General features: G+C 41.9%; 1 protein-coding gene across 1 annotated transcript in view; it reads right to left on the reverse strand.

The window, feature by feature from the left end:
- LOC146041552 (myosin-binding protein C, fast-type-like) overlaps positions 1-256 on the reverse strand; it is an 87572-nt gene extending 87316 nt beyond the window's left edge. The window contains exon 1 of the mRNA XM_083161508.1: positions 241-256. Coding sequence (XP_083017634.1) covers positions 241-256 — 16 coding nt within the window. The remainder of the gene's footprint in view (positions 1-240) is intronic.
- Between the last annotated feature and the right edge of the window lie 17888 nt (positions 257-18144).

The raw sequence follows: 18144 nt of genomic DNA on the forward strand, positions 1-18144 counted from the left end.
CTTTTTTTATTATTTAATGTAGCATATTTGAACACTTTTCATGCATATTTTAAGTATTTTTCATGCATATTTGCATGCATATTTCAAGCTTTTTATGTTGCATATAATCCTGTCTCTAGTTATTATATTACTACTATACACTAACTAGTGTTGGTGAGAGAATGGAGCAAGACATTGCCCCACAGCAAGCACAAGTGGCCGATTCCAGCTCAGCACTGGAGCGCAAGACTGCTCACATACCAGTAGGGTGGCCCATCCTGTTATCAGGATTGGCGGGATCCCGGGATTTCGCCCCAAAATGTCTAGGATTTCAACCCTGGGATTGGCGTATCCAATCCAGAGATTTCAGGATTAATTAAGCATGCGCCGTCTAATGCCGGGCTTAGTCTGAGCACTTACTCAGATGCTGCCTGGCTGTTCCCAACCCCAGTGTGCGGCCTGCGCAGCATGGTTAGGTCATAGGTCACACTGTGCAGGCCGCACGAAGCCAACGGAACCCTCCTGCATCCTGCTTCCTGTTCCACTTCAGAGGTTCAGCCGTCTGGCACCTCACCGTCTAAAACAATACCCACCCACTGCTGTGGGGGACAGGGGGCGTTTTTCTTTTAGAAATGCCAATCCCAGGATCCCAGGAATCCCAGGATTGAGCATTTTTCAATCCCGATTCCCAGGATTGAAATACAGAATGTATTGTTATTGTTGTTATTGGATTATACAGTATGTATTGTTTTATATTGTCAATGGAATATGTATTGTTCTATATTTATGTATTATAGTACATTTAGAAAACTCCATGAATTATGAAAAGGTATTTGGGGGAAATTTACTAAGATGTGTATTCTACTTCACGTGTGATGTTGCTATGGGCAACCAATCAGAATCTTCTTCTTTTTTTGTATATTCTGTTTTTATTGAAATTGTAGCATACAGTAAAGTAACAACAAGTTTGTTAACATGGTACAGAAACAGTATGAATAAACAACATTTCCAAGTATACAATAAACGTTGTATTTTTTCTGATTAAACGTATTCTGTTTGAAACAGGGGGAGGAAGAAAAGCAGGGAGAGGGAGGGGGGATGGTGATGGAGGGAGGCCACAGAGTACTTTGCGTAGGGTAAAATAGAAGGAGGGAGTACTAGGCTTTACGTTGTTTGTTAGGCTAAGGTCGGGGTCCTTTAGATATGTAGAGTTTATATTGGTCTGATTCCTTGTAGGTAAGCCAGGGGAGCCAGGTCTTGGAGAATTCAGACGTCCTATCTTTTGCCGCTAGCAGGATATCTTCCATAGATAAATAGTGGTCTATTCTAGAAAACCATGTTTCAGAATCTACTTTTTATTTATTTCAAACCCTCTAGAACTGGGTTAGCCAACCCTAGTCCTCGAGAGCTACCAACACTGCATGTTTTGCAGGTCTCCTCACAGAATCACAAGTGAGCTAATTAGCTCCATCTGTGGATCTTTTAAAATGTGTCAGTGATTAATGAGTGCAGCTGTGCAGCAGCTAGGTTGTCTGGAAAATTTGAACTGTTGGTAGCTCTCGAGGGCTAGGGTTGGCTAACACTGCTCTAGAAGATAGTGGACAGGATCTGATTGGTTGCCCATAGCAACATCACATGTGAAGTAGAATACACATCTTAAGGTGCACACACACTGTACATTTTTTTTGACCAATTTGGTTGAAAGACATTTCCATTGAACCCAGTGTCCTGGACGAAAGATGTTGACAAAAGATATTGTCAACAAACAAACAATGAATAATGATGCGCATACCCGCCAGCTGTTCATCAAGATTGTTCGTCAACTGTGCATGAAGCTCAATTTGAATATCTTCCAAAAAGAGCCTATAAACTGTAGCTAGATCTTTCTTCTTTCGTCTGTCGTCAATATGTTTCGTCAACATCTTTAGTCCAGGACACTGGGTTCAATGGAAATGTCTTTCAACCAAATTGGTCAAAAAAATTGTACAGTGTGTATGCACCCTTAGTAAATTTACCCCATTTGTGTATTCATGAGTGGGACTGATTTAACATTGTTTAATCAGCATCTAGGTGGTGTAGCTCTATCAGGCAACATTACAGTAGTTCAGATTAGACAGCACAAAGTCATGTACTAGGATATTAGGATGTTCTAGAGCACATGTCTTCAACCTGTGGCCCTCCAGATGTTGCAGAACTACATGTCCCAGCATGCCCTGACAGTTTTGGCATGCTCTCATAAGAAAAAATGTGGCAATGCATGATGGAACATGTAGTTTCACAACATCTAGAGGGCCACAGGTTGAAGACCCATGTTCTAGAGGTATCAGGTTTTTAATCCTGGAAGGTTTGCTTGGACTGTAGAATGATGACTTAATCAAAACTTGATGATCGAAGCTAAGTTCAAGGTCAAACATAATTCCAAGATACAGTTCACAGAGCTGCTGAGTTGGGAGCCACTAAGGTAAGGTCAGCACTAGGTCACAAATATTTACCTGCTGCTTTATAACTACCGTGGTAATGGAATGCATATGCCTGACTGGTGGTCAGGATGCTGGATGCTGGTGGTCAGGATACCGGCCTTCAAAATATGTGTCAGGCAAGTATACTTAAGGTGTGTACACACAGTGCAATACGGTCACTGACAGTGTTCGAAGTGGGGCGGTATACGGCGATATGCCATACCGCCACTTCTATCTGGGGGAAGAAAAAAGGATGAACCCAGAATTCTCTGAGGATGCACTCTGACCAATCAGCAGTGCGTCCTGTTCTGTCAGTCATGCTATGGGTCCAAACAGGGAATTTTTTCAAAGATAGAAAAAAAGAAAGTATGCCTCTTTGTGGTGCACCAAATTAAGGATATATAAGATATAACTTTTATTTAATTCTAAATAAAATTAGGCGAAATAAAAACAGACACAATACATATACAGACAGACATATACAAATATATAAAAAGGATAATAAAATCCTCACAACGTGGGACCCCCTGTCCGAAAATAGTTACAAATGAACTTTATTGGTACATATTAAATTGCTTTGATCAGTGTGTTTTAACTGTAGTAACACATTATTGATAGATTCCTCAGATATGCGACATAGAGGTGAGAGTCCCTTAATTGGTAAAAAGGGAAAAATAGTTTAATTGTAGAGCTGTGCTGTCTCCTGCGGTATCCAGAAATACATCAATTCGTGCATCTACAAATAATTAGCACACATATCTCTCTGGAGTATACACCTATAATTTGGCATGCATATAAGACCTTAATTAGCGGCTTTCAGAATTGTGCCGTAGTCAATGTGTACATAACAGTTGATGATTTCTAGTCGGTCAGTCAGGCTCTCCTGGGCATTTAGTATGTAATTACAAGTTGCTCTCTATATAGTGGAGTAGTCTGACATTTGAGACGTAGCGTTCTTAATGCGCAAATGATTTATTAATTAGCACATATATACACTGGAGAGATGCACCTAAGATTAGTGTGCATCTATTTTGATATAAGACCGATCTAGGAGTAAGATGTACTTGCTGTAGGTATTTATAAAGAAATGGACGGCACTAGAAGATATTACCGCGCTCACCACATATATTAAGTGGTTTTTCTAGGTCTATGCAGCAGTGGTGTCAGTGGAAAATATCGTATAGTTACAGATTGCCTCATGTGTAGAGGGGCAAACTGCTTGCTATACTTTTATGCTCACGGGCAGCACGCTATTAGGGCAACAGGGTGCCGTATCATAAATCAGCTCAATAGGGAATAGAGATACGTGGTGCAGCCGGCGTGTACCACGCGTCTATGCCGGATAAACCCGCAAGTACGGGGAGCCGCTCACTTAGTCGCTGAGGAAAAAATAGATTAATTTTCTCTGCTGCTGAGAGAATGGCTTTAAAAGAACTTAAAGGATGGGATGATACCATAATTAAGCCTTCTGATAAGGGGGGGAATGTTGTGTTATGGTCCAGACATCAGTACAAGAAAGAAATAGACCGTCAATTAGGGGACAGGAATTGTTATAAGAAACTTGTGTTTAACCCCACTGACAATTACCTGGAGTGTTATCAGAAAATACTTGAACAAGCCAAAGGAGATGGCATTATCTCAAAAACACAATTTGACTTCCTTGAAGTAAAACATGTAAAAATCCCAACTTTGTATTTGCTCCCCAAGGTGCATAAAAATGAGATCAATCCACCAGGGAGACCCATCGTGTCGGGTATGGGAGGCCTCACTGAAAAAGCGAGCCAGTTTGTGGACTGTCATCTAAGGAGGTTTGTTACATCACTACCTTCATACGTACGCGACACGATGGATGTACTGAACAAAATACAGAACATCACCCTTGATCGACACTCCTGGCTTGTCACCTGTGACGTTGAAAGCCTGTATACCAGCATCATTCACAGATATGGTATACAGGCAGCCAAATACTTTCTCAGTATGGACAAAAACTCCCCCCTTAATGACTTTATCATTAAACTACTTCAATTCGTATTGACCAAGAATTACTTTATATGTGAAGATCAGTTCTATCTCCAGGCACAGGGGACTGCGATGGGGAGCACTTGTGCCCCCACGTATGCTAACCTGTACCTGGGGTGGTGGGAACGAGAGAGAGTTTTCACAGAGGAACATGAAAAGTATACCAGATACATACCAGTCTGGCTGAGGTATATAGATGACCTCCTCATCATCTGGGAGGGTGACATCTGTATATTCCAGGAATTTATAAACATACTCAACAATAATGATCTTAACCTCACACTGACTTATCAGGTAAGTCAGAAGGAAGTTGAGTACCTGGACCTTCGCATAATCATCGAACCTGATGGTTCAATCATTACAGACATGTTCCGCAAGAAAACTGCAACTAACTCTCTATTACATCATCAAAGCGCACATTTCCCCCCGGTTATCAAGGGTCTCCCTTGAGGTGAATACTTGCGAACCAAACGCAACTGCTCGCACGAGGATACCTACAATAAAAGAGCAGAAGAACTTGATATCCGACTAAAAAACAGAGGATATAGTAACAGAGCAATACATAGGGCTAAAAAAGAGGTACAGAAATATGAGAGAGAACAGCTTCTCATTCCAAAAGAGAAAAAATCTGATCAGACTAATGAAAAAATACGCTTTGTGGGCACCTTTTGTAAGGAATGGAAGGAAATCCAGACAATCCTTAATAAACATCTAAACATTTTGAAAACTGATGACGATCTAAAAGAGATTCTGGGCGAGAAAGTGGACATAAGTTGGCGAAGGAGTAACAACTTAAGGGACATTCTTGTCCACAGCCACTTAGAAAAAGAAAAAACAATCAAAATCCACAAGAAAGGTTCCTTTAAGTGCGGTACATGCAGAGTCTGCACTTACATGGTGCCACAAGACACCTACACCGACAAATTTGGCAAACCCTGGAAAATACAAGAATACATTACCTGTAATACCCCTGGCGTCATCTACAATTTGGAATGTCCATGTGGTAAACATTATATAGGTACGACGCGAAGACCGCTGATCAAGAGAATATCGGAACACCTACTGAGCATTAAAAATGCAGAAAAGGACAAATTGAAATTTGAAAACCCTGACACCAGTCGCAAAGCATTTCTCAAGATACCACAATGGCAGTCCAAATGGCCTGAAAGTGTATGGCATGACCAACATCAAAATGAACATACGTAGAGGCGACTGGGATAGGGAATTATTGAAACATGAAACCCGACTAATATTCCTCATGGGAACCATGTCTCCCATGGGTTTAAATGAGGAGAACAACTACACCGTCTTTTTATAGATGGACATTGTCTCTTTTTCACACCTTATGTTCCTTGAGATCTTTCACGATTGAGATGACCTCTTCCAATAGTGAATAATATCATGCCCCCTTTTTACTTTGGAAACATACTTTTCGTGTCCTTCGCCTACTATAGACCAAATTAAATCCATCTCAGTCACTTTTGATTATTGTATCTCTTCTAATCTTATATAATCGGATTTTTTGTCCCCCTTCTTCTTTTTCTAAACCCCCCCCCCCCCCCTTTCCTAAAAAAGGTTGAAATAATACCTATAGTCTCATTACCCCATATTGGTCACATACACCATCCCCTATATATATTTACAGGTGCACTCTCTATTTTTTTCACAGTGTGTGTGTGTGTTTTTTCTGCTTTTGACTCACTTTAGATTTTAGACTTTACCACACACCTTTATGACTTATTATATCCAAACCCACAACACACCAATGCTGTTCACACACATGGGAATTCCCCGCAGCATGAGAATAGACGAAGATAATAATCTTCCTGACACTCACCCTCCTCCCCTTTTTCTCACTACCAATTCCACACAGATACCTATAGAATATTTATCAACACTTTTCTGATCTACTAAATATTCATTGACTATGTTCCTATTCTTTGCGTGCCCGGGGGACGTGTGTCTAAATATATCACAGGCCTCTCTGGATGCGCACGGATGGGAATTAACCATGGATCTATTCATTATTTTCTCTCTTTTATTACACGAAGTTACATATATGAAATCAATCTGTAACATCCTTCATCATATTAAATGTCCCCGTCCCATGTTTCACGACCATAGAGAAAGGACCGCATTCTTTTATCTCATGAAATACTAGTGAGAAGAACAACTACATACTATGAGATCACAAGAATTAATATTTATTAATAAATCAATTCCCTCTCCGTCTTATGTCATGGTAGATATACACTTTCTCGCTAGAGATTCCTATCTCCGCGCTGGAAGTACCTATGTTTACAATACACAACTGCGCATTATACATCCCTTATATAATGCTTTCCTTACACCAGATAAAACACATTTTTTACTCTTGTGTCATCGGACACTTTATGTCCATTCTCTAATTGTCACTAACGCACAGCCAGAGCAGTTATGCGCATGTGCAAGATCTATCAAAGGACATAATATCATTGCTGCAAATCTTTACATTGATGTCCACATAACATAATGTCAGTGGCATCAATAGACATCTAATTGAACAGTCATGTGTTGGTAGATTTAAATATCACAAACACATACATGTCAGCGCTGCTAACCGCACTTAATGGAACATACGCTTTACAACCAATCAAATCATAGGGATTAACATCCCATGAATATTCATGATAAGGCAGGTACTTAATGGGCTTCCGGACTTCACTCAGGTGGTCCTGACGAAGCTCCTTGGCGAGGCGTACGCCGACCGTACACTTCGTGGCTTCACCCCCCGATCCCCTTCCCCACATACAATGCATTTTGATCTGTAAAATTAATCTATTTTTTCCTCAGCGACTAAGTGAGTGGCTCCCCGTACTTGCGGGTTTATCCGGCATAGACGCGTGGTACACGCCGGCTGCACCACGTATCTCTATTCCCTATTGAGCTGATTTATGATACGGCACCCTGTTGCCCTAATAGCGTGCTGCCCGTGAGCATAAAAGTATAGCAAGCAGTTTGCCCCTCTACACATGAGGCAATCTGTAACTATACGATATTTTCCACTGACACCACTGCTGCATAGACCTAGAAAAACCACTTAATATATGTGGTGAGCGCGGTAATATCTTCTAGTGCCGTCCATTTCTTTATAAATACCTACAGCAAGTACATCTTACTCCTAGATCGGTCTTATATCAAAATAGATGCACACTAATCTTAGGTGCATCTCTCCAGTGTATATATGTGCTAATTAATAAATCATTTGCGCATTAAGAACGCTACGTCTCAAATGTCAGACTACTCCACTATATAGAGAGCAACTTGTAATTACATACTAAATGCCCAGGAGAGCCTGACTGACCGACTAGAAATCATCAACTGTTATGTACACATTAACTACGGCACAATTCTGAAAGCCGCTAATTAAGGTCTTATATGCATGCCAAATTATAGGTGTATACTCCAGAGAGATATGTGTGCTAATTATTTGTAGATGCACGAATTCATGTATTTCTGGATACCGCAGGAGACAGCACAGCTCTACAATTAAACTAGTTTTCCCTTTTTACCAATTAAGGGACTCTCACCTCTATGTCGCATATCTGAGGAATCTATCAATAAAGTGTTACTACAGTTAAAACACACTGATCAAAGCAATTTAATATGTACCAATAAAGTTCATTTGTAACTATTTTCGGACAGGGGGTCCCACGTTGTGAGGATTTTATTATCCTTTTTATATATTTGTATATGTCTGTCTGTATATGTATTGTGTCTGTTTTTATTTCGCCTAATTTTATTTAGAATTAAATAAAAGTTATATCTTATGTATCCTTAATTTGGTGCACCACAAAGAGGCATACTTTCTTTTTTTCTATCTTTGAAAAAATTCCCTGTTTGCTCTAAACCCATGCCCAGTGGTGGCACACCCTTATTCATCATATTTAACCATTTCAGATTAATTATTTAAGGGGTCTACTTAAACTCATATCTATACTACTTTCCTGTGCGATCAACATCTCTTCTTTCTGTGTCATGCTATGGGTCCACTGGCAGAGGAGGAGACCATCGCCGAAAGGCAGACTGCTATCTTTTTCTGCCAGACTGTCCCACTGCTCCCTTCTTCCATTTTCTTTCTCCTACAGCGGCTCCCCTAATCCTTCCTCGGCTACCATCCTTCCCCTTTTTCCTCAAGTGACTCCTTCTTCCTCCCACAGCTCCCCCTCCTCTTTCTGCGGCTCCCCCTCCTCCTCCTACCGGACACAGTGCCCAGGCAAAAAGAGGGGTATGATGAGCTCTATAATAGTGAGGAGAGAGCTGGTTCTCATCACAGCCAGGGTAACCTTGGCAGAGTCGGCATCATCCACGCTCTCAGCTCCTCCCAGTGCCGAGGTGAACTTTCAGTGGGCTCACCCTGATCCTTCACCCCGGAACCGGCTTATTAGGTACCACCAGTGCAGCCTTGAGTGTGGCTTCACTCCCAGTTACCCCCAGCTGCTGTTCACCACTCCTTGCAGGTTCAGGTGTCCTGCTGGTGCTCTGATACAGCAGGTGCTCCACTGCTCCCCTCAGTGTCTGGGAGATGGACAGAAACCCAAGGAGCCCATAGATGAAGATCAGTGAGCTGGTGAGTAGCACTTGTACAATATGTCCACTTTCCACAAGGATTTGTATTTTTCACAATACTTACTGTATATTCATAGGATAATACTGTGTTTTATAGTATCCATTTTGGGGAAAGTATAAGGGGGTCTACTATTGTGTTCCATAATGTGTATGAGGTATATGGTGTGGCACACTACTCTCAAGGACACGCCCTCTTTTAACCCCTTCCCGACATTTGACGTACATTTACGTCATGGTCGGGAAGCACTTCCCGACACATGGCGTAAATGTACGTCATGGATTTAAACTGTCACCGCGTCTATAGACGCGGTGACAGTTTCAACATGTCTGCTGTCCCTGACAGCAGACATGTCCGTGCATGCCCCGGGGGGGCTGCGATGCCGCCCCCCCGTCGGCGATCGCTGTGATTGGCTGTTCAGTGTGAACAGCCATTCACAGCGTTTTCCTGTGTCACCGGCGAATAACGTTCGCCGGTGACACGGGATCAGAGGTGATTGGTGCTGTAAAGTACAGCACCAATCACCGCGGGGTGTAAGGGTGACACTGGTGTCACCCCACCTCACCCCGCCCGCCCCCAAAGGCCGTGATTGGTCCGTCGGACCGACGGACCAATCACAGCCAAGGAGGGAGATTTAAACTAACGGTGACTGCACTGCAGACGCCATTCCGGTCTGGAAAGCGTGCAGTGCGGTCACCGTACCCCCCTGCCGCCATACTGACCAGAAATACTTGCTGCAATACTTACCTGATCGCTGCTGATTGCTTCCTGGATCCTGTGCAATAATTGTGCCATACTGTGATATTGTGCTGCTGCACTGTATTAGTATTAGCTAGATAGATAGAGAGATAGATAGAGATAGATAGAGAGAGATAGAGAGAGATAGAGAGAGAGAGATAGAGAGAGATAGAGAGAGATAGAGAGAGATAGAGAGAGAGATAGTGTCAGAGAGTGCTATATTTTGTGCTGCTGCAGTGTGATATAGTTATAGATAGAGAGAGAGAGATAGAGAGAGAGAGATAGAGAGAGAGGCCTACTGACAGAGTGCTATATTTTGTGCTGCTGCAGTGTGATAGTTATAGAGAGATAGAGAGAGATAGAGAGAGAGAGATAGAGAGAGATAGTGACAGATTGTGCTATATATTTTTTATATAACTGACTGCTGCCCCCTCCTTTTGTGCTGATCAGTATAAATTAACTGATCAGTAACTTTTTGGGGGCGCAGGTTTTTTTTTATATATAGATATACCTGTGAGTGCTGCTGCTGCAGTGTCATAGAGTGTTAGATAGTGTTAGATAGTGAGAGATAGAGAGATAGAGAGAGATAGTGATAGAGAGTGCTAAATTTTGTGTCTGCTGTCCCCGCCTTTTGTGCTGATCACTATATCTGAGGTGATCAGCAACTTTTTTGGGGGTACAGAGGTTTTTTTTTTTTTATATATACCTGTCAGTTGCACCAAAGGTTGTGCACCTGCTGCACCTCACTGGTAATCAGTGTCGCATCACTGATCACCTTTTTATTTTGTGTGTGTGCTGTGGGGTATTTTTTTAATTTTTTTTTTTACACACACTGTGATTTTGTGGGTGTCCTGTGGCCGCTGTGCGCTGATCAGTGACGTACATCACTGATCATCTCTTTCGGCACAGGGTTGATCTATTTTTTTTTTTTTTTTTGATCAAATTCCTGTTGCCTTTGAGCGCTGTTCAGTGACAGACGTTACTGACCAACATCTGTGCTCAATTTTTGGCGCAGGACCTTTTTTTTTTTAACCCCTTCCTTTTTTTTTTTTTTAACCCCTTCATTTTTTTTTTTTTTTATTGGTATAAAGTATTTTTTTTTTTTTCTGCACCACATACACACTACACACTACATACCCCCCGGATTGAAATAAAGTTTGTGCCCCCCCCTACACTATACACGTGTTGAAACATTTCACTACCGGTAACACAAAAATAAAAATGGCATCCCAAATGTCCTCCCAAATGTCCTCCCAAATGTCCTCCCAATCATCCAGGAGAATGTATTCAGTGGAGGAGGCATATGCCATGCTTGCTTCTGACTCTGACACAGCCAGTGATGCAAGCGGGGAATTTGAAGGATTTGCCTTAAGCTCCTCTTCCTCCTCTGCTGATGAGGGACCCCCTCAAAGACGCCCCCGTAGATCAGCTGAGATTCCCCCCCCAATAATTGATCTAGTATGGACCCCACCACCAGACAATTTTGAGCCCCAGGTTCCTGAGTTTTTGGCCATGCCAGGAATCCAATTTGATTCCACAGGTCTCAGAGAAATTGACTTTTTCAAATTATTTTTCTCTGATGATTTTATAAATTTAATGGTGGACCAAACTAATTTATATGCCCAGCAGTTTATTGCTCAAAACCCCACGTCATCATTTGCTAGGTGGACCCCTGTAGATGCAGTAGAGATGATGACGTTTTGGGGTCTGGTGTTTCATATGGGCATAGTAAAAAAGCCAGAAATTAGGCAATATTGGAGTACAGATGTTCTGTACAGTACTCCATTTTACCGTATGGCCATGCCCCGGACTCGATTTGAGACAATTCTTAAATTCATACATTACACCGATAATGCACAGTGCCCACCCAGAGATGATCCCACCTTTGACCGGCTATTCAAAGTCAGGCCGGTCATTGATCATTTCAGTGCCAAATTTGAAGAGGTGTACATCCCTGAAAAATTTATTTGTATCGACGAGTCCCTTATACATTTTAAAGGAAGGGTTAAATTCCGCCAGTACCTTCCCAGTAAGAGGGCAAGGTATGGCATAAAAATGTATAAACTGTGTGAAAGCACCTCAGGGTACACCCACAGGTTTAGGGTTTATGAAGGGAAGGATTCAAGAATTCAACCGCCAGAATGCCCCCCCTCCCTCGTAGGTGTTAGTGGGAAAATTGTCTGGGATTTAGTGCACCCCTTCCTGGATAAAGGTTATCACCTCTATGTGGATAACTTTTACACTAGCATCCCCCTGTTTAAGGCCCTTGGTTCAAGAGGTACAGCAGCTTGCGGTACTGTGCGCAAGAACCAAAGAGGCCTCCCAAAAACGCACATTGCCCAAGTAATGAGAAGGGGTGAAAGCAGGGGAATATGCACCGAAAATATGTTGTTGGTCAAATATAAGGACAAGAGGGATGTCCTTATACTGACAACAATTCACGGAGACAGTACCACCTCCGTCCCTGTACGAGGTACCAGTACCCACACCTCAAAACCTAATTGTATCCTGGATTACAATAGGTACATGGGCGGAGTGGATCTTTCAGATCAGGTACTGAAGCCGTACAGTGCCCTGCGGAAAACAAAAATCTGGTACAAGAAGGTGGCCGTGTATATCATCCAGATGGCACTGTATAACGCTTACGTGCTATTCCGTTCTACCGGCCAGAGGGGGACATTTATGCACTTTCAAGAGGAAGTCATAAAGGGCCTAATATTTGGGAACCAGCAGGCAGAGGGCCCCAGTACTTCTAGTACTGGCCCCCGTATTGTACCAGGGCAGCATTTTCCTGATGAAATCCCCTCCACTGGAAAAAAGGGCAGGACACAAAAAAGGTGCAAAGTTTGCTATAAAAAGGGAATAAGAAAGCAAACTATTTTCCAGTGTGACACTTGCCCCGACAAACCCGGCCTATGTATAAAGGAGTGTTTTAAATTATACCACACATCTATGGAATATTAGGTTCATAATTTCACCGTGCTTCGGGGGTCTTGCTAATGCCACATAGCACCCACCATTCATTCCACCAGAATCTGAGCCGCAAAATCCAAAAATCACTCCTTCCCTTCTGAGTCCTGCCATGCACCCAACTGGTATTTTTTGGTCACATGTGAGGCATTGCCGTACTCGGGAGATATTGGGGCACAGATTTTGGGGTGCTTTTTCTCCTTCATACCTTCTGAAAATGAAAAATTTTGAGCCAGAACTGCATTTTTGTGTAAAAAATGTAATTTTTCTTTTTCACTGCCCACTTGTATCAAAATTGGTGAAACCCCTGGGGGTTTTAAATGTACACTATACCCCTAGATGAATTCCCTGAGGGGTGTAGTTTTCAAAATGGGGTGACTTGTGGGGGGGTTCCACTGTATTGGTGCTTGGGGGGTCTTGCTAATGCGACATAGCACCCACCAAAATTCCACCAGAATTTGTGCTGCAAACTCCAAATATCACTCCTTCCCTTCTGAGTCCTGCCACTTTTTGGTCACACATGAGGCATTGCCGTACTCGGGAGAAATTGGGGCACAGATTTTGGGGTGCTTTGTCTCCTTCATTCCTTGTGAAAATGAAATATTTTGAGCCAGAACTGCATTTTTGTGTAAAAAAATGTAATTTTTCATTTTCACTGCCCACTTGTATCAAAATTGGTGAAACCCCTGGGGGTTTGAAATGTACACTATACCCCTAGATGAATTCCCTGAGGGGTGTAGTTTGCAAAATGGGGTGACTTGTGGGGGGGTTCCACTGTATTGGTGCAACATAGCACCCACCATTCATTCCACCAGAATCTGTGCTGCAAAATCCAAAAATCACTCCTTCCCTTCTGAGTCCTGCCATGCACCCAACTGGTATTTTTTGGTCACATGTGAGGCATTGCCGTACTCGGGAGAAATTGGGGCACAGATTTTGGGGTGCTTTTTCTCCTTCATACCTTCTGAAAATGAAAAATTTTGAGCCAGAACTGCATTTTTGTGTAAAAAATGTAATTTTTCTTTTTCACTGCCCACTTGTATCAAAATTGGTGAAACCCCTGGGGGTTTTAAATGTACACTATACCCCTAGATGAATTCCCTGAGGGGTGTAGTTTGCAAAATGGGGTCACTTGTGGGGGGGTTCTACTGTATTGGTGCTTGGGGGGTCTTGCTAATGCGACATAGCACCCACCAAAATTCCACCAGAATCTGAGCTGCAAAATCCAAAAATCACTCCTTCCCTTTTGAGTCCTGCCATGCACCCAACTGGTATTTTTTGGTCACATGTGAGGCATTGCCGTACTCGGGAGAAATTGGGGCACAGATTTTGGGGTGCTTTTTCTCCTTCATACCTTCTGAAAATGAAAAATTTTGAGCCAGAACTGCATTTTTGTGTAAAAAATGTAATTTTTCATGTTCACTGCCCACTTGTATCAAAATTGGTGAAACCCCTGGGGGTTTGAAATGTACACTATACCCCTAGATGAATTCCCTGAGGGGTGTAGTTTGCAAAATGGGGTGACTTGTGGGGGGGTTCCACTGTATTGGTGCTTGGGGGGTCTTGCTAATGCGACATAGCACCCACCAAAATTCCACCAGAATCTGAGCCACAAAATCCAAAAATCACTCCTTCCGTTCTGAGTCCTGCCATGCACCCAACTGGTATTTTTTGGTCACATGTGAGGCATTGCCGTACTCGGAAGAAATTGGGGCACATATTTTGGGGTGCTTTTTCTCCTTCATACCTTCTGAAAATGAAAAATTGTGAGCCAGAACTGCATTTTTGTGTAAAAAAATGTAATTTTTCATTTTCACTGCCCACTTGTATCAAAATTGGTGAAACCCCTGGGGGTTTGAAATGTACACTATACCCCTAGATGAATTCCCTGAGGGGTGTACTTTGCAAAATGGGGTGACTTGTGGGGGGGTTCCACTGTATTGGTGCTTGGGGGGTCTTGCTAATGCGACATAGCACCCACCAAAATTCCACCAGAATCTGAGCTGCAAAATCCAAAAATCACTCCTTCCCTTCTGAGTCCTGCCATGCACCCAACTGGTATTTTTTGGTCACATGTGAGGCATTGCCGTACTCGGGAGAAATTGGGGCACAGATTTTGGGGTGCTTTTTCTCCTTCATACCTTCTGAAAATGAAAAATTTTGAGCCAGAACTGCATTTTTGTGTAAAAAATGTAATTTTTCTTTTTCACTGCCCACTTGTATCAAAATTGGTGAAACCCCTGGGGGTTTTAAATGTACACTATACCCCTAGATGAATTCCCTGAGGGGTGTAGTTTTCAAAATGGGGTGACTTGTGGGGGGGTTCCACTGTATTGGTGCTTGGGGGGTCTTGCTAATGCGACATAGCACCCACCAAAATTCCACCAGAATCTGAGCCGCAAAATCCAAAAATCACTCCTTCCGTTCTGAGTCCTGCCATGCACCCAACTGGTATTTTTTGGTCACATGTGAGGCATTGCCGTACTCGGAAGAAATTGGGGCACATATTTTGGGGTGCTTTTTCTCCTTCATACCTTCTGAAAATGAAAAATTGTGAGCCAGAACTGCATTTTTGTGTAAAAAAATGTAATTTTTCATTTTCACTGCCCACTTGTATCAAAATTGGTGAAACCCCTGGGGGTTTGAAATGTACACTATACCCCTAGATGAATTCCCTGAGGGGTGTACTTTGCAAAATGGGGTGACTTGTGGGGGGGTTCCACTGTATTGGTGCAACATAGCACCCACCATTCATTCCACCAGAATCTGTGCTGCAAAATCCAAAAATCACTCCTTCCCTTCTGAGTCCTGCCATGCACCCAACTGGTATTTTTTGGTCACATGTGAGGCATTGCCGTACTCGGGAGAAATTGGGGCACAGATTTTGGGGTGCTTTTTCTCCTTCATACCTTCTGAAAATGAAAAATTTTGAGCCAGAACTGCATTTTTGTGTAAAAAAATGTAATTTTTCATTTTCACTGCCCACTTGTATCAAAATTGGTGAAACCCCTGGGGGTTTGAAATGTACACTATACCCCTAGATGAATTCCCTGAGGGGTGTAGTTTGCAAAATGGGGTGACTTGTGGGGGGGTTCCACTGTATTGGTGCTTGGGGGGTCTTGCTAATGCGACATAGCACCCACCAAAATTCCACCAGAATCTGAGCTGCAAAATCCAAAAATCACTCCTTCCCTTTTGAGTCCTGCCATGCACCCAACTGGTATTTTTTGGTCACATGTGAGGCATTGCTGTACTCGGGAGAAATTGGGGCACAGATTTTGGGGTGCTTTGTCTCCTTCATACCTTCTGAAAATGACAAATTTGGAGCCAGAACTGCATTTTTGTGTAAAAAAAATAATTTTTCATTTTCACTGCCCAGTTGTACCACAATTGGTGAAACCCCTGCGGGTTTGAAATGTACACTATACCCCTAGCTGAATTCCCTGAGGGGTGTAGTTTGCAAAATGGGGTCACTTGTGGGGGGGTTCCTAACTTTTAGCATGTTATGGTGCCTAGAAACCTACATGGTGCCTAAAAAATAATCTCATAAAAAGGAGGCTCCAAAATCAAGTAGGTGCTCCTTCTATTATGAAGCCTGTGGTTTGGTCACCGTGCACACTAGGGCCACATATAGGATATTTATGAAAACAAAAGAATTGGGGGAATCAATTTTTAGTCACATTTCTCTAGTAAAATGTACTGTGTTCCTTAGAAAAATGTATTAAAATTGCAAATCTGCAAAAAAAAAGAAATTTTGAAATTTCACCTACACTTTGTTTTAATTCCTGTGAAACACCTAAAGGGTTAACAAACTTCCAAAATGCTGTTTTGAATACTGTGAGGGGTGCAGTTTTTGAAATGGCATCATTTATGGGGGTGTCTCACATACAAGTCCCTCAAAGTCACATCAGAACTGAACTGGTCCCTAAAAAAATCAGTGTTTGAAATTTTCTTGAAAATTTGAGAATTTGCTATTCATATTGTAAGCCTCCTAGTGTCCCAAAAAATTAAAAGGAAGTTGAAATAATGATGTCAACATAAAGTAGACATATGGTCTATGTTAGTTATTCACTATTTTGAGTGGTAAGATTATTTGTCTCACAAGCAGAAAATTTAACATTTTGCAAATCGCTAAATTTTCCATTTTTTCACGATATTTTGGTATTTTTCACAAAAAAACACAGACTGTATCGACGAAAATTTACCACTAACTTGAAGTACAATGTGTCACGAAAAAACAATCTCAAAATCACTGGGATAAGTAAAAGCAAAAAAAAGTTATCCCCACTTAAGTGAGACATGTCAGAATTGAAAAAAAGGGCTCTGTCAGGAAGGCAAAAACAGGCTCTGTCAGGAAGGGGTTAAGGGTCCACGCCCCCTTTGGCGCGCACATAACCAAAAGTTTAATTCTTCCATGCCGCAACTTTAAAATTTCCACTTCAACCACTAGTCGCTTAGCAATTTTGGTTTGATATCTCTCAGCGACTATATTGCTCAGTGTACCGTTTTCATCAGCGACCAGCTATTTTGTCTGAAAATTGCATATTTCTTGAATATACTAAGAACCTTGATTATTGATTAATAATGGAGTATGCAACTGCACCTTGTGTTTTTCTTTGCAGAACTACAAGTCCCAGCATGATAGCACATCATGTAAATTTGATGTGCATTCTATGATCCCTCCCACCCCCAAAAGTATAAATATGTGCAGGTCACATGATGCTGATTTCCAAGTGTTGTCCTTGGCCAATGAGAATGGGAGAAAACCTGCTAAGCATTATCCTATCAATCCACAGGAGCGCTGTAAGTACCTTATTCCATTGGATGAAAGGGAACCAACAGAACCAAAATGTAGTTTTATTTTTACAGAGGATCATTTTCTAAATCCAGACTAGAAATCATTAATGGCTGATAAGTGGGATTATTGCTATAGCTTTCTAAATAATATTTCCTAAATGTAAACTTTTTAATCACTGGCAAAAGTCACATTTTGATTTCTTATTATATTTTTTTTAACTACAGAATGAAGTGAAAATATTAGAGAAGTAGACTATTGGAGAAGTTGCCCATAGCAACCAAACAGTGGTGCTTTATAGGGGTATGGATTATTAAGTTGACAGTCAATAGGATGACAGTCAATAGGTCTACAGTCAATATGTCGACACATAAAAAATGTCGACATTGTCTAGGTCAGGCATATGCAACCTTTGGCTCTCCAGCTGTTGTGAATCCAAGTCCCAGCATGCCATGCCACAGTTTTAGCATTACCTAATAGCAAAACTGTGGCGAGGCATGCTGGGACTTCACAGGTTGCCTAAGCCTGGTCTAGGTTGACATGGACAAAAGATCCACACAAGCAAATGGTTGACATGT

The sequence above is a fragment of the Crinia signifera genome, chromosome 19 (genome assembly GCF_055691185.1).
Source record: "Crinia signifera chromosome 19, ASM5569118v1, whole genome shotgun sequence".
Taxonomy (NCBI): Eukaryota; Metazoa; Chordata; class Amphibia; order Anura; family Myobatrachidae; genus Crinia; species Crinia signifera.